Source organism: Diprion similis, chromosome 8, assembly GCF_021155765.1.
Source record: "Diprion similis isolate iyDipSimi1 chromosome 8, iyDipSimi1.1, whole genome shotgun sequence".
Lineage (NCBI taxonomy): Eukaryota > Metazoa > Arthropoda > Insecta > Hymenoptera > Diprionidae > Diprion > Diprion similis.
Window position 1 is genome coordinate 2,799,464 of NC_060112.1, and position 20,610 is coordinate 2,820,073.

The window sequence follows — 20,610 nt, forward strand, 5'->3', positions numbered from 1 at the left end:
GATGCTCATTTGTTCAAATTCCTGCTCGCCTGGCGGCAGCTTTCACGCATCACGTTCTGCGACAACGGTTGCGTCTCATTCGGCGCTAATAATTGGCTGCGCCGCTATTTTCTCCCGGGATTATTTAAACGTTACGGTCGATAAATCGATCGAAAAAATTGTTTCATTTCGAACCGATTAAATGAATTTACTCCAGCGAAATGTATGTACCAAATTGTATGTTTGTCGGATAAAATTGGTTTAGTGATGTAAGATTCTATTTATCGATAAGAAAAAAAGAACTAAAACAAAAAAAAAAGAAAAAAAAGACAGAAACGAGGAAATACTTTTATTCTTTTTGTATTTCCGTTTTCGTTCATGATTGTTAAACTGCACGTGGTATTTAGACCTCGGCGGCGTAGTGTATGTACATACATACATCAACAAAGATTTCTTCGCGGCATTTATATTCTGTGACTTGGATATAATCATAAGACGCAACATTTATATACATGTGTAAATGTGTAATTGTTTCAAATGTCATGACATTTATTGTGTGTACCCGGAATATATACCTAATATTAAGTAACCGTTTGTTGTATAAATAAAATTATTGTATATACCTATAATGTATAAGACTCAATTCCTCCATGCTACCATCAATTTCATACTCGTCATAATTTTGACCCTGTTCCGCGCTCTACGATTCGATATGGTGTTCTGAAAAAATTCCACAATTAGGTGCATTAAAGTAAGAAAAAGCAAAATGTAGCAAATAAGTGTAATAAATGAAAAGATCATCATCATCATATCACAATTGCATACAAACATTTCATACGCGGAATCAAAAATAGTGAAAGATCATATGCATATGATTTTTCATTGTTACTATTATAATACCCCGAAAATGCGTTTCCCGGTGACCCTTATCGCTGATGACGGTTTTATCTTTCTCCATTTTTTGTTCAATTCTACAGCAATCTCAATACTGTCTCCTAAAAACAATACATCGGCATGTATTTATATAACAATTATCTACGCCGACAGCATAAGATAACATGCATTTTGATAAATCATTTAAATATATCCTTATACGTAGTTGGGACAGATCTAGCGAATTCTAATAACGCATTTACCATTTGCAGTCACTGGGTAGATCTTGTTCGATAATGTAAACGGCTGCTCGACTTGATTGAATATTTTGAAATCGACCGCTGTTGAATTCAGCGGTGTCCCATTGGCGAGAGAAGTTTCCAGCTCGTTTAGCAAAACAACCCATCTAGGCTTGTAGTAATCAGCAACAACTCCTGACCACTGTTTGTTCGCGTAATCTCGAATTTCGCCTCTCGGACCCCAGAGAGTGATCTGATTTCTAGCATTGAACTCGTACAGTTTTTTCTCCTTTTCATCAGTCGCTAGAGACTTTGCATCCTGAAGCCACGTGCCCAACAAGAAGTCCTTATTCGATGCCAATATTCTTTCCAGATCGTCAAACAGTTCAGCGAATAGCTTGGAGTTTTCCCTACGAAGTTAGGAAACAAATTTATGCTAATTGTGGCTACGATTGTGTAAGATTTGTATTTTTCTGTCTTACGACATGCATTTACCGAAGCTGAGAGATATTCTTGTGCTTCACGGCAGTTAGTATGTTCAGGTACAACGTGTTCGCGCTGAGTTGCAGTGCCTGCCTAGTCACATCGACTACGTCGTGTTGATAGAAAGTATTATTTCTACGACCGTGTCTAGCTTTCACTATATCATCCCATGCAGATAACACTATTTCAGTATCGTACCATGTCTGCGGTAAGAAAAAAGTTTCAATCAAGTAAATCAACCGAATTTCTTGACGGTGCACAAAACCTTATTCTCATAGCCACGCCAGCAAATCGTGTCTTCTACTAACCCAAGGGCTAATTTTAAGACTGGGATGTCTCGTGATCGTGTATTTTCCACGAATTCTTTCCAGACCACTAAAACTGTAGACTGATACCCTTAATTTCTGCCACGCCTGCACCGCGTATTCGTTCCAAACGCCGTACCTCCTGGCAGCGTACCTCTCGAACCTTAAGGTGAGGAAATACTGTCATAATATTGCAGTGGACTGATTTCCAAAGCTTGCTTACCAAGCATTAAGATCAGCAGGATTTCGAAGATAAGCCATCTCGTTCATCAAATCGTACATGACGTAGTTTTGGTTAATGCCTTCTGGTGCCAATCCTGTTCCGATCATTGTACTGTTCTTCATATTTCTTCCTTCGAATACTCGCTGTGATGATAAAGTAATTTAAAAAATCCGTGTTATGTACGCGGGATATAAAAATGAATTCACTCGCCTGATTAATTATCTCGGCGGATCCAAATAGTCCAAGAGTACCACCAAAATTGTGAAGCATACACCAAATGAACGGTTGCCCGTAATATGAACTCAGTCTTTTGTACTGCGGAAATTGTTCCGACTGAAGATCCAGCACAATCAACTTTCCCTGAGAAAATTATCAGACATTATTACGCAGCATTTCAGACATGATTGAACTATTTCAGCATGATAGATAGCTAAGCTAAAACTGAAATTGTTCATTAAATTCATAATGTCAGGAATGCATGAATTACCACGTTCTTTTAGAGGTAGTTATTAACGAGCAAATTCAAAGAAAAATGAATTCCCATAAGCTGTTTGACTTTTTTGGTACTGGAGGAAATAACCTGCGACAAATAATGAAATATTTATACACTCACTATGGGAACGGCCGTTAGAAAAGCTTCTACTCTTGCATTTGTCCAAAAAGGTAATTCGTGCAGGAACAACCAACCTTGTAAGATCCTTAAAAAAAATTCAACAATTATCAAACGAGGAGATGAATGACTTGTATAAAATATTAGAAACCTGCAATTAGACATACGAAATTAAGCGCAACAAACCATATGCCTTCTGGATCGACGTCAGTAATAGTCGAGTAAATTGAGCGACTGATTCCACTCAGAAAATCAAGATCACTTTTTGGCGGCTCGTTCTCGTTGAAGGTATCACAGTTATAGACGTGATCTGTACCAAATTCTTGAATGTACTGTAACGATTAAATTTTCTCTACGTCAATTAAATTTCGAATAGTTAATTATTTCTTGAACAGTTCTGCTTGCTATTTGCTAATTACCTCAGATAGGAACATAGATCCGACCGTTCTAAACAGCGGGTCACTTGGCAGTAGTAAAAAGGGACTGAAAATGTACACATCAAATTGATTTAACACATTCTGATACGTGAAATATTCTCAGATTTTTAATACAGTAAGCATTAAGTAAGCTAAAATTCTAATTTTAAATTTAAAAAAGCATTCAATTTTCTCTCACCAACAGTATTTTTCGTTGAATCTATTCCATGGCCCAAACTCAGTAAAATTTGCAGTAGGAAAGCGGTGGCTAAATGCTCTCGGCACTTGTCCTGAGAAGGCGGGTAGCACAGGAATGATTCCAAGCTCTCGCATTCTATTTAAAATCTTGTGCTGAAGCTCGACTGTATGTTTGTGCCACGCAGAAGTCAGCGGTCCGCCCCAGCCACGTATGTTTCCCATTCTGGCCCTGCAATCGTAGGGACAACGGTTTGGCAAGACTGTGATTAGTTCTGTTGAAAAAACTATCATGCAATTTTATCTCATTACCAAGGGAGAAACGCCGGTCCTCCAAAATGTTCATCAATATCGTGTCTCGTCAGATTCAATTTAGTGTAAACTCGTTCCCAGATCGCTTCTTGAGCATGAAAAGCCAGTGCTAAGTTTATCCCGTTCAATGCCATCCAGTCGATGTGTTTCTCCCATTTCGGCCAATCCCACCATGCGGTGCTGTAGCCGGCTGTACATACGTTTTGGTAGTAGCGGAAACTGGAAAGTGTATAATGGAAACAGACTCTAATGTGTGCTCGTGCTTCGTTAAACTTTTGCGCATTGCATACTGTCTATGTTTTACCGATCGTTGGAAGTAATTTTTATGTCGACATCAGGAAGAGAGTTTGGCAACTTGACATGCGATTCTTCCCATGCAATGTGGGCATTGCAAAAATTCTTTACATAATAGTGGAAGCCCCAAACCGCAGCGACTCCGGTTGTTCCAATAATCTCGATTTGACCCAAGGTATTCTTGAATACCTGTTATAATCGTGTTTAACGTGCATTATTGCACAGCATTTTCATTTGTATCGGGATGAGAATAAAAGAATATTTGAAAGAAAATTATATCTACGTGAAAAGTGTCTTTTCCGACAGGTCCAATACTGGGATCGACAGAAACGGGGAATAATTTGTACGCATCCCCTAAAAGCCTTCGTATTACTTCCTTTGCCGCTTCAGCCTGTACATCTGGCGGTGTGCGGGGTTTAAGGTGACCCAAAGTGTGCTGGAATGCTATTTCAGAAATCATTAGCTCAAACGCATATTTTCATAACGCAAGTTAATTTCTAAAGCTGCACAAGCCTACGGTAAGCGATCCTTGACTTTGCTGAACCGTTTAAGAGTAAAATTGCCAAATGAATTAATTTTTCACCAACGAAATCTTACCGTCATGTTTTATCCTTTCGTAACTGTGAACGGCGGTCACGTTGTTTGATAAATAATATAAACAGGCCAGCCATATTATCCACATGTTAGAACGGCAAGATCACTTGCGCTACTGTAGAGGAAAGTTTTTATCTCTCATCCGGTTCATCATTGTGAGACTCCCCACTCTCTTGACTCTGATAGTTGCACTTGATTGTCACTTACTGCTGACCCTTGCCTCAATTATCTACTGCCAGATTAAGTTACCACGGTAAATAATATAGGTGGAGTTTATGAATAAAATGAACTGTAGTGATACGTACATATATTATATACTCTTATCTCACTTATAAGTCACTAGCAATTGACTTGCCTTTATTTGTGTTGTAACATATCTTTCTCTTCTCTTATTAATTCTTAAGTTGAATATAAATAGTTTCGTTTCGGTCCTAAGGATCTTTATATTTCTATTACCAATAACTTATAATGCCGCAGGTCAGACTCACGAGTCGAGAGTTTAGTGAATCATTGTGCTGTTGCGACTCCTAACGTAGTATTGTAAATCGTCAAAATAAGTTGAAATAAGGTACAAGATTTCTGATAAATAATTCAAAATTTAGGACAATCCATTGCTGGTGAAGTTATGATTATTCACTGTAGTTTCTTGATCCAGAAAGCGTTGCAATTCATATTTCTGCTCCCCAGACCTAACAGATCTATTCGTTTTCACAAATTTCTCAGACGAGGTTTGATTGATGTAAACATCGTCTCCAACTTTAACGCTCCCAATTTGGTAAATACCGCAGTAAATCCCCATCGTCGGTGCTTTGCCTTCCACCTGGACTCTTTGTGGGTTTCTTTGGCCTCTGAAACTGTGATCATTAACACGTTCAGTATCTGCTTTAAATCTCAGCGCTGCTTGTAGGTATCACAGGATGATATTCTAAATGTAATTGACCTCAAATATGGCTTGACATTTCTTATCACAACGCTCTCGCCGATTTTAATCCAGTCCCAGTTGTCCTCCGCGAAAGGTTCGGGTCCTGCTATAACGATGTTTGGTCTAAACTGTAACGCGAGACCTGGACGGTCCATCTTTTGATTAAGCTCGTGGACTGAGGATTCGGACATCACCATGTAGCTCGCTAAATCTGACGAAAGGCCCTAAACAAAAAAAAACAAGTATTATTTCAGATTTTTATACAACATTTTTTTGTAATCTTACAGCGCCTGTGTTCTTCAGAGTGGCGTAGACTTCGTCAAAATTTTCCCATGGCTCCTGTTCTGCACTATCGATATTCGTTTTTCCAACAGCACAGCCTAATCTAAGACCGTTATTGGTCCCAGTTAAAAACCTGTTGCAAAAATACTGACTCAATATTTCTTAGCTCGAAGAAAATTACTCTCTTCTAAATAAAATATACTTAGATATCCATTTGGCCACTTCGGAACCACAGTCAAGGCACTGGAGGGTTCCACCCCACCACAGCAAGCAAGGAGCTGGAGTCGAGACGCTTTTGACAGTGCTTTCCGGCACCTTGAACGTCACGGAAGGCATCCCAACTGCCTCTAGTTTCACATGGGCTGTGTCAACAGCACTTAGGGTCACCAAGATTAACGTGGGATAATTTCTGCTTGTTCTGAACTCGCCGGTTTCTTCATTATAGACGAGGAACATTCTAGAAAAAAGTTTGAGTAAAAGCAGACAAAATCATCAAGATTGTCGATTTCTCGAATTAAAAAATGAAATTCGACTTTCGAAGTGACCTGCAAGCGTATACCTGTCTCTTAGCAAGAAATATCTGTCATCGATGCTCATACTGATGCCATAATCAGTGAAAACGGAGTCTTTCAAGTATTTTCCACGGCCCGATTTCAATGGATAAATAAACAGTTCGTTCACGTGTCCTATTTTTCTCCATTCTTTGGGTATAATCTGTTGTAGCGTATCGTTTTTGGTGGTCTTTGCCGGTACACTTTCCGATCGATCATTGCTTGTGGTTTCAATCGGTTCGGAAATCAGTTCTCCATTGACAGAACTATCCTGTTCTGACTTAGTCTGCTTAGTGTTTCGCCGCTTTACCCAATATACAATTGTCAACACTGCCGTTGCCCCGCACATTATTATAATGGATGTTTTACTCAATTGGATATTCATTTTTTGTATATTGCGTATTGATTAGATTTGAAAAATTCTATCCTCAGTGACGAATTACGTACCTGTCACTTTTGATCTATTCATCCGCCGTTTTAAGAGAGAAACATTACATCATGCAGATATCAGTCATATACACTCTAAAGAGTAAACATCGCTTTACACGTTACTTAGAGCGCTGCTCGCACAGCTTACATAAGCAAAGATGTAACATATTCAATTCAATTCAATCACTGATCACCGATCACTCATCAATTAACTTTAATATATCCAATAACCATTTAGACTGAATGTATCGCGCACAGTTATCAGGATTTACATAATAACTCAAGTAATTAGCAGAGGTTGCATGTACGAGTATCCAAATGTGAGGCGTTATTCCCAGAGGCAGAAGTGTAGGTGTAATATATATTCTCTTATCTGCCGCTCTGTAAAGCAGATAACAACCGGTGTTAACATCACCCGCAGCTACCAGAGGCACAGATTTGACACAGGTAACAAGGAGCCCACCACGACCACAAGGAAACAATGGACGTTCCGTCGACAGATAATTATGATAATTTAATGAGATAGTAATATATCAGTGACGTAACTATTGCAAAGTATGTACGTAGGAACAATGTTCTATCTTAAGCTGAAGCTTATCGAATGTAGAGATAGTACCTCTTTTGTTTTATTAATAAATAATCTATGTCTGTGATAAAGATTATACTGTAATCAAGGTGCATCTATCAGTTTATGCAACTCCTGCATTACATGTAGATAATAATTTTATAAATAAAGTATAAAAACACTGTACAGTTGCTGTTCACTATCCGATATAAACTTTATCTCCCAGTTTAATTTGGCCTGGCTTACGAATTCCTGCGTAGACACCCATTGCCGGTGCGTTGCCCTCAACTTTACGTTTCCTTTCTTCCGTAATCAGTCTGTACCTGAATCAAAGCGTCATTGTTATCAGTTTTTGGATTAGAATATTCTCGTACGAGCTATACATACTCCTGTAATTTCTTCAAAATTCTTCGCTCAGGCACTGGTACTGCAGTTTTTGGATCAAAGTTGATCAGTGTGCATCTGCAATTCAATAAATTGTCATGTTTATTGAAATTTTTACTGATTTGAAATTGTCACAATAATTTTCCTTGATCGTTTACCTCGTACACGGTTTCACATTCCTGAATACTGCATCTTTGCCAATCTTGATCCAGTCCCAGTCATCTTCAACGTACGCTTTGGTCCCCTCGACAACGATATTAGGACGAAAATTGAGCGGTGATACATCGGCAGGCAATCTTTTGTTCAGGTCTTCTAGCGAGGCTTGATTGAATATCAAGTAGCTGCAGATGTCTGAAAAAATTCCCTGCAAAAAGGTCAAATTTGTTCGATTTTACACACAGATATAGAACTGTGGTTCCACAATTGCTTGTCAATGATCGATTACCAGATCTTCGTTCTTCATTTTCTTGTAAACTCTGGCCAACGACTTCATGGGTTCTGAATTCACACTACGTTTCGAACGCATACCCAGACCCAGTCTAAGAGTGAAATCTTCTTCGGTGCAGTACTGTGATATCCACTTCGCAGCTTCAGCCCCGCAGTCAACGCACTGCTGACGTTCGCCTTGGTGGAGAGTACACTCAACCAATTGTGGATTTTCGATTAAAGTTTTTATTCTTAACGGACTCATATCCGGTGCTTCAAGCTTAATTTCTTTCTCGTTTACAGCAGTAACAGTAATCAGAAGCAGCCTCGGATAGTTCTTGGCATTGCGTTGTTCCTTGTTATCCCCTTTGTATACCAAAAGACCCCTTGAAAAAAAAAACGTCAATACAGAATTAGCAAAGTTTTTGCACGAACACACGCATGAATGAGTCAAGTTTATAGCAGATTACCTATCCTTGAGGGAGACTTTATTTTCTTCGTGATAAATCAGGCCAGTTTCTGTGCACTCGGCTTCTTCGACCTCCATGGCTTGCCCAGATTTTAATGGATAAATCCAGAGATCACCAACCGTTCCAATTTCCACCCATTTGTCAGGTATCCTATTCTTTCGTTTCGCATACCTACAAGTTTTATCATCCTTTCAATACATCCATATACACATCGAACTGTCTAGATTAAATTAATTTTTTTTCTCTCTCGGTGCGAATGAATTCGATATTTGTAGACTCACTGGTACCATGTCGTTGCTGCGATTAAAGCAGCTGTTGTACCTGCACCTAGAAACACTATAGTTTCTTTTGTAATTACAGTCATTTAGTAAAGAATTAGAAAATTTCCAGGTATATTATTCAACTATGAACTGCGAACACTTCAAAACAGAGTGATAGAATGAAGAGCTGGATGTTTGGCTCACACTAGCTTACCACAATCTATTCAGAATGTTGAGTTTGATTACTTGCCAGCAGGGAGCTCAGACGTATGTGTATAAATATGACTGTAATGGTGACCTGAGATAGGAATATCTTACATGGTATTAATGTGTGCGTACATATTTTTGGGCCATAGCACTTAACGTATTCAATCGGACAAGTGCAACTGATTCAGCCCGACGATGGCTGCAGGGCTTACGATTAGTTTTTATAAAGTCAACGAATGAGATTTAGATGCAAAAATGACAACTACTTCAATTTACCCGTCGCATAAATAATTGTAAAGAATGTTTTATAAAAATTTCACTCAGGTGATACAGTTATACAGAAATATTTCATTAATGGTAATCTTAAATTACAATTCAACGTCCCACAGACTCGCTTTATTGGGGTTTTCGATTAGAAACAGCATTTTCTGGGGGTAAGTTTTTTAGTAAAGGCAGCAGTCCACCGATTGACGGTATGTAGAGTTCCGGACACAGGTGTTCCTCTTTCAGCACTTCTTCCAAGCTGGTCACACCAGAGCTGACAAAAAGTTTTTTGAAACCACACAACTTGGCAAATCCCATGTCCTGTTGAATACTGTAGCGAAAGAAAACAACAATAAAACAATTGGTTACTTATAAATGTTGAATTACTTCCTTCTTTTCCCTGTTTCACTTACGTGTCGCCCACGAATATGCAGCGTTTGGGATCAGCAATGGAACAGTTCTTATAAACGTACTGCTTCAGTAGTTTACTGGGTTTTCCGGTCAACGTGGGTTCTCTTCCGCTGAACTCTGTGACTATGTCCGTGAAGACTTTTGTACCTATATGATAATCGACCCAGAATTGCTTTTAAATTTTGTCTCCTGCATCGATAAAGCAAATAGACAACTAACAAGTTTTCTTACCAAGCAATGGGTGCTCAGCTCCCACTGCGACTTTGTTGTCCAGTGCCGCAGCAATGTAAAGGCAGTCGTCTCGTCTCAGTGATACTATCGACCGCATAATTTTCATCCAGCTGTAGTTAGGCTCAAAGTCATGAATAATAGCTTTAATAGACGGAACATCTTGCAAAGCTTTTACTACTTCTGCCAAATCCTCCTTGACAGAGTCAGGCTGCAATACGACAGATTTATGCAATCAGAAATTGATCAGTGAGAAGAAGAAAGTACATTCTGAAGGTTTTTCGAGCGAATCTTTGTATCGATTTACCTCTGGCGGTGCAACCTTTATTCCATTTTCCCTCAAGACATTTTTGAAGGGTTCAGTCCCGATAACGTATGCTTCTCCTTTGAAATCGATAGATTTCAAGTACCAGACGACAACGAGTGAAGGAATGATTATTTGTTCCTGAAAGTGAAATATAGAGTTAGAAAGAAAATTACCGCGTAACAATAGCACAAATACCTTTTTTGCTGGAAATCCCTGAGTGTGCAGTTTCTTCAAAAAATCTTTCATGGACAGAGTGCTATTGTTTGATACGAAGTAAATATTCTTTCCCATGTCTTGTAGTTCTTTCAGAGTGGCTAATGCACCTGGAATAGGAGTGTGACAATTCCAGAGGACACCTGCAAATATGAATGATAAAATTATTTTGCTGCATCAATAATTGCTAAAAAAAAGAAAATAATAAGCTGTAAGATCACCATCGCAATCCGATAAAATTGTGTCGAAGGAATCAAGAAAGTTGTACAATTGCTGTGTGGTAAATTGTCGTAGATCCTGCGGTTTCTTTATGCTCCTGAAAACATTAATCGTATTTCATTAAGCAAAGTCCATACTGAACGTAAGACTATAAAGACTTTTGCTATTGCTGATGAAAGTATGACTACAAACTGAGTAACCTATTTTTATTACCCGCTGCTTTGGAGGGAGAGTTCGGCCAAGTCTGACATGGTGTAAAAGTGGAGAGTAGATTGCTTCAACTGATCTGAGGCCTGACGTGCTTCAGAGTTATATAGCGGAGACCCGGGTCAGGGTGGTGGGACCAGCTTTTCCATAAAGGTGTACTGTGACTAAACACCTTTTTTCTCTTATCTACACTTGTTCATGGAACATCAGTGCCTGTAATAAATACATCAGAATATTTGAAAGACTGAAACGGTTGAAATAGAACTGTTCGTCTAAGACATTAGTCTAAAAGTTTTATGTATTGCCATTTTCTTCTGGCTCAGAGCTATCAATTGTTAGATTTACCATGTTAAAGTGACGACGATTAGTCAATAAGCATGTCAAAGACACAAACAGTTTTAATCCTGATTTTTATTACAACTATCCAGAAAGCCTGGGCACTGGGTAATTTTAAATTCAGACATTATTTGTGGGCAAAGAAAATCAGGACGTGAATCTTCTCTAATCTCTTACATCAATTGTCGCACTGAGACTTGCTTACATGTACCTGCTTACCAACGATACATCAGTGCTCCGTAAAAGAATAATTTACCAAGTATTCAGCATTGTTAGTATATTTCCGACGTTTATGTATATTTTTCGAGTGACTAGAAGTCGGCGGACTGAGCATACGGAATACCAAAGATCAGAGGAAGCTATTTCACCGAAATGATGAAAATGATGCAAGCTTTTTTTATCTAGACTCCGGGAGAGCTATCAAGTCGTAAACGACGTGAATTTGCTCTTTTTCTCTATCTCCGGTTGTATAACAGTATTAAATATAAAAAAACGTGAATCAAAACTTGTCTACCACGTTTTCAGTTCGTTAACGCACGTGTGATTCTCTTTCGTATATTTGTCAAATCCAGGTAAATACGCTACTGCTTCCAAACTTATCTATTTTTATTATCTACTAAACTTATGGAGAGATACTTAAAACTTTTACTGTATACCCTGTCTAGAAAGTCTGATAAGACATTAAAGAACAATACAGACTAGGAATTGAAAATGCGATAAAAAACGTTGGTTGTGTGTTTTTACCTTACCTTTTCTATTCTAATTCCATGCGAATCCTAATAACAACTTATCACTGAAACTTTCATTAGCTCGCGCATGTATTATTTTGTAGATAAAGATTCAAAACGTTCTTTTCTCTCTTAAGCAAGGATTCATCGACTGTAGGAGACCAGTAATCTGGCTTCTTCTCATTTTTGCAGGTCTCCCTTAGCGAAATGGCGACTAATAAATAAATCAAAAATTGCCTCTAAGCAATTTCAAACTGAGAACTGACTGGTATGTCATTTTGGTACAGGATATGTAGCAGGTGGATATTTTGTGAATGATCTGCTTGGATGACATGTGGATTTATCGGTATTTATGGCGTAGAATCACCGCTGACACCTTGGGGTTAATAGAATTTCAATTTATTAAGTTCCCTAGCCATCAATGTCTTGATTCTCATTTACAAAGTTATCATCATATAATAATTATAATATATCAATTAATAATATTATATCATATAATCATCGTCATTATATCATAATCATCATTATGATCATCATTGTCGTCATCATATCATCATAATATCCCAAGTATTTATCGTAGTAATAATGACAAATTAATGATATATATATATACATATATATATTTGTGTACATATATATATATATATATACATGTCAGATTTTTTGTTGGTTTTTTTTTCAAAATTTTTTTTCTTTATTCATTTATTTTAAATTAAATATGTAATGCATTTGTATCATTCCTGACTAGAAATCAATGTATACTTATACAATTATCTCTGATTAGTTGTAAATAAAAGCTATATATATATATATATATATAATGTATAAAACATATACGTTAAGCAGTTGGACGTATCGTGTACGCGTTTTATAATTAATAAAGACGAGGAGAACAAAATGTTAAATGAAAATAATAATAATAAAAACTTGGAAAATACTGCGCCTGTACGGTTTTCTTATTCCGTTTTGTTTTCTTTCAACCTTCTTTACTCATTTTAAAATTCCATACGATATTTATCTATAACTGTTAGCTCCGTAGAGAACAGAGATGTGTTTCCATATTCTCGTAAATAAAATTTTATAGAACCGATGTATATATTCGGTACAATGTAAGTTTGTAAAAATGGGAACGGTTCAAAATTGAACCGACGAAAGGCTCTTCCCCTGACGTGGCCAAATTTGAATTGAAGTCATCGTAAAGCTAAAGAAAACTTGTTTAGATGGTGGCAGAAAAGTACGTTACGATAAAAATGAACCATGTTTCTTTTTTCAATCGCAATTTCAATTTTCATAGTCTTATTATTGTCTCGTCACTGACACCGCTAATACAATCGATTCTCCAGATTGAAGAAACAAAACGTAGACCTTGCAATGTTTTTCATACTAACTCAGTTTTGAATTTGGCGAAAAAAAGCTAATCTATAAAATTGCGTAGACTCGATTTTGACTGTGTGAAACTGACTGCTGAAATACTTGGTTTGGAACATGTTTGTCTTCTCCCAGATACAACACAGAACACAGATTATACATCGTTGCAATGATATTCTATTATCAAAGCTTGAACGACAAAACGGCATTGTGTCAAAATGTAAATATATTTATGTATGGATATGGGCAAGATATTAGCATCAGCGAGGATCGGCCCGCATTCATTCGTCCCCATTCACTTGGTAATGTAATAACACCCTAAAGTCACACTGACAAAGAAATGGAAAAATAAGGTATAGAATTATAATAAGTACAGTAGGATATATATATATATTCATATATATATTTCATATATATGAAAAATATATATATATATATATATGAAGAAGGAAAAAAAAAAGGAAAACCTTTATAAAAAGAAGGAAAATAATTGAAGCATAATGTGAAAATTGATCAAGGAAATGTTACTACTTGTAAACAGCTCTGAAGGAACCACGGTCCACGAATTAACATATAGTATTCTTTCATTTATATTTGTAATTAAACCAGTATATATGTATACATATGTATATGCCGTATGTACTCAACGCGATGTATGTGTTTATTGTTCAACAATTGAATAATGTTTATAACAAGCTATATACTATTCCTTCGAACGTTAGTTTCGAATTGATTCAGATTTCTATTTTCCTGTTCTATACAGATTGCAGCAATTTTCTGGGCGAATTTTTCATACTATTTTGTTACATTGGTTACCTAAAATTCACCGATACTCGTAAATATATAAATAGATCAATAAAAGCACACAAAATTATTTCACTCCTAATTGTTAACTACAAGAATGTTTTTTTTTTTTTTGAACCAACTTCTTATAATTAAATAACTCGATTAATTCTTGTTCAATGTTATTGGTACGATGATAAGAAGTTGATAATTTGTTTTGAATACAAAAGATGTGATTAAAAATAGGGTTTAAATGATTTCCAGAGAAATTAGCAGAAAAGTAACAGACAAGTGTCAGAATGTATTGATGAGACAATTTTTTTTTCTCTTTTCGTTTTTACAAATAACATACTAAATTAAATTATATTTATACCCAGCAAATTTGATTTATGCGTTTTTTTTTTTACAATTTCAAAAATCTTTACGCTAGATATAAATAAAGTTTATTCTGGCAACACTACCTGAATCAATCGTAATGTACTATTTAGCATATCGACAATACATTCACCGTGTTTTTTATATATTTATATAATATATAAATATATATAACGTATATAATTTATATAATATATATATATATATATATATATATATATATATATATAGACACACACACACAGTATTATTTTCCCCATTTTTTTCGGTAACACAGGGTTTTTTCCCTTACTTTTTTCTCCCTCTCCCTTTTTTTTTAACTTTGAACAAGCTTAAACTGTGATTATGTGTGGCCGATAAACAAAGCATCTATAGTAGTAGTTAGAACAGTATTAAAGAGTTATGCAGCGTGAGTTATTAGCTATTACATATTTTCTTTGACAGTCATATTGGATAAGAAACGCATCGTCTTGGCTGCGTATTTTTTTTTTCTGCGCAGCTGATCTATACATCAATATGTTACTGAATTGTTAAAACAGCGTTAGTTCATGACGAGAGTTTTTGAATTTGTCATGTATATCTGTATGTTGTGATTTCTGATTTTTGTGGCATGAAATATCCCTTTCCATCGGACTTCGAAATTATGTCGTCATGTTACGTTGCCTTCAGTCCGGACTCGCGTTTCTCATCCTCGCAATATATGAGTATAGTAATACATGCGGAGTAGTTGTTTTAGTTACCACTATTATACTGTTATTATTTTTAGCAGTTGCTATTTATTATCCATTTATGTATTTATTTATTTATTTATTCTTTTATTTATTTGTTTATTTCTCATATTTACTGTAGGAAGGCATGGTTATTTTAAACGCTATAGTAGCGGTATAGGTACATTTAAAACATTTTTAGTTTCTCAACAATTATAGGTACTGTACTTATTTATCGGTGATTCGCGACCGTGGCCCTGCCCTCTGTTACCCATGTTTACTCCAACCAGGCAACATTTCCATACCTATATATGTATATATGTATATATATATATAATCTAATTATATATAATATGTAGTTAATATCGTTACTCAATGATTCTTTGTGCCAAGTATATTATTATTGTTATTATTATTATTATTATTATTATTATTATTATTATTATTATTATTATTATTATTATTATTATTATTATTATTATTATTATTATCATTATCATTATCATTATTATTATTATTATTATTATTATTATTATTATTATTATTATTATTATTATTATTATTATTATTATTATTATTATTATTATTATTATTATTATTATTATTATTATTATTATTATTATTATTATTATTATTATTATCGTTATCATTATCATTATTATTATTACTGTTAGTATTATTATTATGATTATTATTATTGTTATTATTGTTATTGGTATGATTATTATTATTGTTATTGTTATTGTTATTATTGTTATTGGTATGATTATTATTATTGTTATTGTTATTGTTATTGTTGTTGTTGTTATTATTATTATTATTATTATTATTATTATTATTATTATTATTATTATTATTATTATTATTATTATTATTATTATTATTATTATTATTATTATTATTATTATTATTATTATTATTATTATTATTATTATTATTATTATTATTATTATTATTATTATTATTATTATTATTATTATTATTATTATTATTATTATTATTATTATTATGCTTATTATTATTATGCTTATTATTATTATGCTTATTATTATTATTAATATTTCGATATTTCATTATATTATTTACTTTTATTATCATTATTATTATTGTTATAATTTTTTTGTTTTTTTTCCTCATTTTTTTTTTCTTCCATTTCATATAATATATTATTATCTATTTTTTTCTCTCCTCTATATTATATCAATTACCTACTCTGCGTAATTTAGGTCATCGAATTATGAATTTATTCATCAAAAATTGAAACAAAAAACAAACGCAATGATTTGCATTTTCGGAATATTTAACGCCTTGTCTAATAATTCAGCGAAACATTGGGAATAAAAATTCAGCAATCTTTCGACGACGCAAGTCTCTTGCTTGTCTTGTTCTTTAACCCCCATCTTGAGACGCATTCATAACTAGCAATTCATTTTTTTTCTTTGTTTAAATTATTATTATTATTATTATTATTATTATTATTATTATTATTATTATTATTATTATTATTATTATTATTATTATTATGCTTATTATTATTATGCTTATTATTATTATGCTTATTATTATTATGCTTATGATATTGATAGTATAATAATATGTATAGTAGCAATATATTATTATTCGTTATTATTTGTATGATGTATAATAATTGTTTTGTTCCTATGTCCTTATTCAATGGTTTTAAGAGTGTATGCAGAGTATTGGATTAAAATAATTATGTAGTACAAAGATACCGCTTCAAATGCATAACTGAATTAATAGTAATTTAAACATTGAAGGAACAAGGAAAGAAATTTAATATTATTCTGAGTAAACATATTTACCAGCTATCGCAAATTTAGGATAAAATTATACTTTTGTACGGAGACAATTAAAGAAGATATCTTTCGTACTACAAAATCGGTAATCACGATTTTTTCGGAGTGGTTTTTTTTTTTCTTTCAATCAGTTGAAATTTGGGTCATTTTTTTATCTGGTTCATCTTGATATTCGGTACACAGTTACATTCTCACCATCTCTTCGATTCTGTATCAGCGCGATCAAGTTCAACTTTTACTAAATTATTATTATTACTATAATTATTATTTAATTCATAGTCATCTCTATTATTTGTTTTATTAATTCGTTAATTTTATGCTATAATAATTATAATCGTTATTACATGTATTTATATATATGTATATATATGTGTATATTATATATATATATATATACACATATACATATACATATATATAAATAAATAAGTGTATATTTATGTATGTGTATATATAACTATATACATTATAGCATCAGCAACTTAGCACACATTCAACACTCATTCGAGCTCTTTAGGGTATAAGCGCTCTGCGTTTTTCTTTCTTCATTTTCTTTCTGTTGTTTTTTTTTGTTTTTTTTTGTTTTTGTTTTTTTTTTGTTTTAATATTTTTTTTTTACGAGTTACGCTTGCCAAGCGGCTCGTGAGGAACTACGTTTTTCGCATATACACAATACGTATATTTATAGTATATCAATACAGGAAATAACAGATAAAGTGACGTATTCGTCGGGCTAATTTTGTGGGTTGAAAAAAGGTTTTTTTTTTGTTCTTACAAAGAAAAAGTAAGGAAAAAAAATTGTACACAATGATAAAGAATGAAGCAACTTTGAATCGAATTCTTTGAAACTTATCGAATTTCGTTGGTGATATTACATTGTGTTTGACTGACACTTGTATTATATATATTTCTTAGCCGGTAGAAAAGCATCATGTTTTTTTGTTAAATCCTATAATAACTTCATGTCGTCATTGTATTATAATCTATATTTTATTTATTATTTATTTATTCATTTAATATGTATTAATCAATACCCTATTATACTTTGTTCTGTATATAATCATGTTCAATATAATTCTGGTATTCTTGTGAGTTTATTTTATTTCTTTTACTTCTGTCCAAAACATGTCGTCGTCCCATTCAAAGTGATTTATCGATTCATTATTTAGTTGATTTATAGTACACGTTTCATATTTTTCTTTTTTTTTTTTCTTTCTAAATTACACTTTCAAAATAATATTGCCCTAGAAATTTGAATCATCGGAGAATCGTTAAGTCATTGCCGCAGATTTATGCATGCAGAGATGAGATTGCCTAACTGTCGTGCAATTTTTTTCTACCTCTTAAACCGGCGTTTAGATCTAAGTACCAAGTTGTAATCCAAACAGAATTAATTTATTTTTCGCTTGAATTGTTACCCGTATCGTTCGCCTTCATCCAGATACTAATTATTTTACTCGCTATCGTTGAATAAATATTTGCCTTTTTCAACAGTGATAAGAGATCACTACAGTGAAAAACTGTTATTCTATTTGTTCTCTCGACGATTTTGTGTCCCGGTTTCTCCAATTTCTTTCGATACTAGTTGTTGAGCTGCTCCTGGAAAAGCAATAAGAGCTTGAATTTCGACAAATTTTACACATTCAACGGCACAATTTTGTCTCTGTTTGTTACTTTCTTCCTAATTGAAGAAGAAGTGAAAAAAAAAATGACGCGATATTTTCATCGCAAGAACATACAAAATGAAAGGGACAAAAATAGTCAAAAAAATAAACGAAACGCGGAATGAGAAACGAGAAGATAGAGAAAAAATTCTAAATCAATGTTAACAATTATGTCTAAATTATAAGCAGTTTTTACGATAAATTATTGCACATTGAACAAATGATTAAACCTGGTAAATTTCTCTGTTGTGCTATAACGATGCAGATAAGCCATTAGCCTGGAGATATCGTTCACTTTGATTAAGTTTTTATGATTTTTTATTCATTTTACTTTTCATTTAAATTACCTAGGTATATTTACTTGTATATGTATAACGCCTAATTAGTAAAGGAGGAATGTACTTGGTGGTTGCGTAGTTGAGCAAGGATAAGAATTGAGCAAGCTTAACGTATTCATTTGTAATTTACAAAGCTCGTTTGTAATACTAATAATTATTACCACCCAATTGGCTGTTACCTATTACAATTACAACAGTGATTTGAAAATAATCTTTACTTCAAATTTACACCGAAAATCTGTGCCTGCGTTGTTGTGTTTCATTTGTCAGTTTTGTTGTGTTCGCGATTCGAACGACCAGGAATAAATGGCAACATACTCTATTTCTCCAGCTGTCACTATCTACCTGCGTGAGTAATACATTAATTGTTATTCAATATTATATAACATTTATATTTTAAGCTATAACGCCGAAGTTAAAATTTTATCTTCCTTTCGCCAGGTTTGTGAATAAAATATATAAATAAAAAAATCTTTAAGCGGAGGACACATTTTTTCACATGTATACATGTACAGGTATATAACGCTTTCGTTTTACTCAATTCTTAAATCCGCCCAACAATCACGCGCACTCACGCACCACGCACACACAGACGCATAGGACAATCAGAGCGTAATGCAGTAGCACATATATATATATGTATGTATAGTGGCTAGAGATTTGAGTAGGAGAGATTTCATTTAATTTGATTTAATTGCTAGAGAGGCCTGCGACGTATTTAATTTCATTTATCTTTAGTACGATACGCATAAACGACACATTTGTACCGCGTATATAAATACCAACGTTCAGAACCTCCCAGCCGTGGAATGCTGCCTGACGATATTTAAACTTATAGAGGTTCAAGTCGCTCCGCCTCTTTTGGCTGTCGACCTCCGACGCGTTGTTGACTTTGGGGACGAGTAAGCCGTCGCCGGCGCTGAGAAACTCTGTACTAAATGCTTGGCAGCGCTCTGCCGACCTTTGTTCTTACGATTATTGTTGTTGTTGTTATGATTATTATTATTGTTGTTGTTATTATTATTATACGCACTACTAACACCGCCACTATTACCCCGATAATCAACGGGCATTTTACCATCGATATCACCACTTTTAGTAAAAAGCAAAGAGTTCTGAGCTCTGGCAGGTGGTGATAATAAATCTTTGCCACCCCCCAGGTTGACCGCTGGTAGCGCTGCTTCCGATGTACCAAATGACGCAGTCCTCGACACACCCAGTATGCTAGAGCTGCGAAGCTCTCCCGCCCGCTGGCCGATATCATCACCAGCACAGTGGTAATCGTAACTGCAGCATAACTGCCCATCCTGCGAAAGTAAATTTCCCAGTTTAATCATTGCTGGCGACACCTCTGCATTTACTTCGTTACCAATCGCTCCTACGGAAAATCTTGTCTTCGTTATGGTTTTCTGAGTCAAGATGTCAAGAATCTTTATATTCATCAATCGTCACAGAAGTACAAAAATTATGAATGGACATTACATTTTAGTTGCTCAGATTACAGCACAAGAGCGGTTGAAATTTAACCAGCTTTGCTCTTTTTTCGGCGTGGTTGAAATTTTCAACATTTCTTAAGATTTGAAGCATTGTTCGTTTCCTTTACGAAAACTTTTATTCGTTTCTTCT

At 34.3% G+C, this 20,610-nt stretch overlaps 6 protein-coding genes across 10 annotated transcripts in view; 1 reads left to right on the forward strand and 5 right to left on the reverse strand.

Moving 5' to 3' along the window:
- The window catches only part of LOC124408937 (bestrophin-4), a 341,487-nt gene that overhangs the window by 222,198 nt on the left and 98,679 nt on the right, over positions 1-20,610 (forward strand). The window lies entirely within an intron of this gene.
- Positions 319-4,743, reverse strand: LOC124408935 (alpha-N-acetylglucosaminidase). Its single transcript, XM_046886263.1, has 15 exons — positions 4,527-4,743; positions 4,213-4,373; positions 3,940-4,118; positions 3,636-3,854; positions 3,328-3,555; positions 3,132-3,195; positions 2,899-3,044; positions 2,716-2,800; positions 2,313-2,462; positions 2,103-2,245; positions 1,883-2,042; positions 1,587-1,777; positions 1,116-1,501; positions 880-974; positions 319-699 (listed from the first exon to the last, which is right to left on the reverse strand). The coding sequence occupies exons 1-15, from the start codon at positions 4,609-4,611 to the stop codon at positions 619-621; spliced, it is 2,373 nt and encodes a 790-aa protein (XP_046742219.1). The 5' UTR covers positions 4,612-4,743; the 3' UTR covers positions 319-618.
- Positions 4,830-6,880, reverse strand: LOC124408948 (mitochondrial amidoxime reducing component 2-like). Its single transcript, XM_046886287.1, has 5 exons — positions 6,287-6,880; positions 5,930-6,184; positions 5,731-5,860; positions 5,464-5,669; positions 4,830-5,377 (listed from the first exon to the last, which is right to left on the reverse strand). The coding sequence occupies exons 1-5, from the start codon at positions 6,661-6,663 to the stop codon at positions 5,122-5,124; spliced, it is 1,224 nt and encodes a 407-aa protein (XP_046742243.1). The 5' UTR covers positions 6,664-6,880; the 3' UTR covers positions 4,830-5,121.
- Positions 7,016-9,139, reverse strand: LOC124408953 (mitochondrial amidoxime-reducing component 1-like). Of its 2 annotated transcripts, none has more exons than XM_046886295.1 (6): positions 8,874-9,139; positions 8,553-8,723; positions 8,102-8,468; positions 7,815-8,020; positions 7,660-7,734; positions 7,016-7,595 (listed from the first exon to the last, which is right to left on the reverse strand). In XM_046886295.1, exons 2-6 carry the CDS (start codon positions 8,627-8,629, stop codon positions 7,472-7,474), a joined length of 849 nt encoding a protein of 282 aa, XP_046742251.1. In that variant the 5' UTR covers positions 8,630-8,723; positions 8,874-9,139; the 3' UTR covers positions 7,016-7,471. The 2 variants fall into 2 exon arrangements, with proteins under 2 accessions (XP_046742251.1, XP_046742249.1); XM_046886293.1 differs by having other exon boundaries at positions 8,834-9,137.
- LOC124408954 (glycerol-3-phosphate phosphatase-like) lies at positions 9,257-11,098 on the reverse strand. The gene is made up of 7 exons (XM_046886296.1): positions 10,875-11,098; positions 10,664-10,758; positions 10,425-10,585; positions 10,230-10,367; positions 9,926-10,133; positions 9,697-9,841; positions 9,257-9,614 (listed from the first exon to the last, which is right to left on the reverse strand). The coding sequence occupies exons 1-7, from the start codon at positions 10,910-10,912 to the stop codon at positions 9,416-9,418; spliced, it is 984 nt and encodes a 327-aa protein (XP_046742252.1). The 5' UTR covers positions 10,913-11,098; the 3' UTR covers positions 9,257-9,415.
- The window catches only part of LOC124408931 (protein kinase C-binding protein NELL1-like), a 65,280-nt gene continuing 62,989 nt past the window's right edge, over positions 18,320-20,610 (reverse strand). For all 4 annotated transcript variants that reach the window (XM_046886254.1, XM_046886252.1, XM_046886251.1 and 1 more), the window contains one exon: positions 18,320-20,291. In XM_046886254.1, coding sequence (XP_046742210.1) covers positions 19,827-20,291 — 465 coding nt within the window. In that variant the 3' untranslated portion in view covers positions 18,320-19,826. The remainder of the gene's footprint in view (positions 20,292-20,610) is intronic.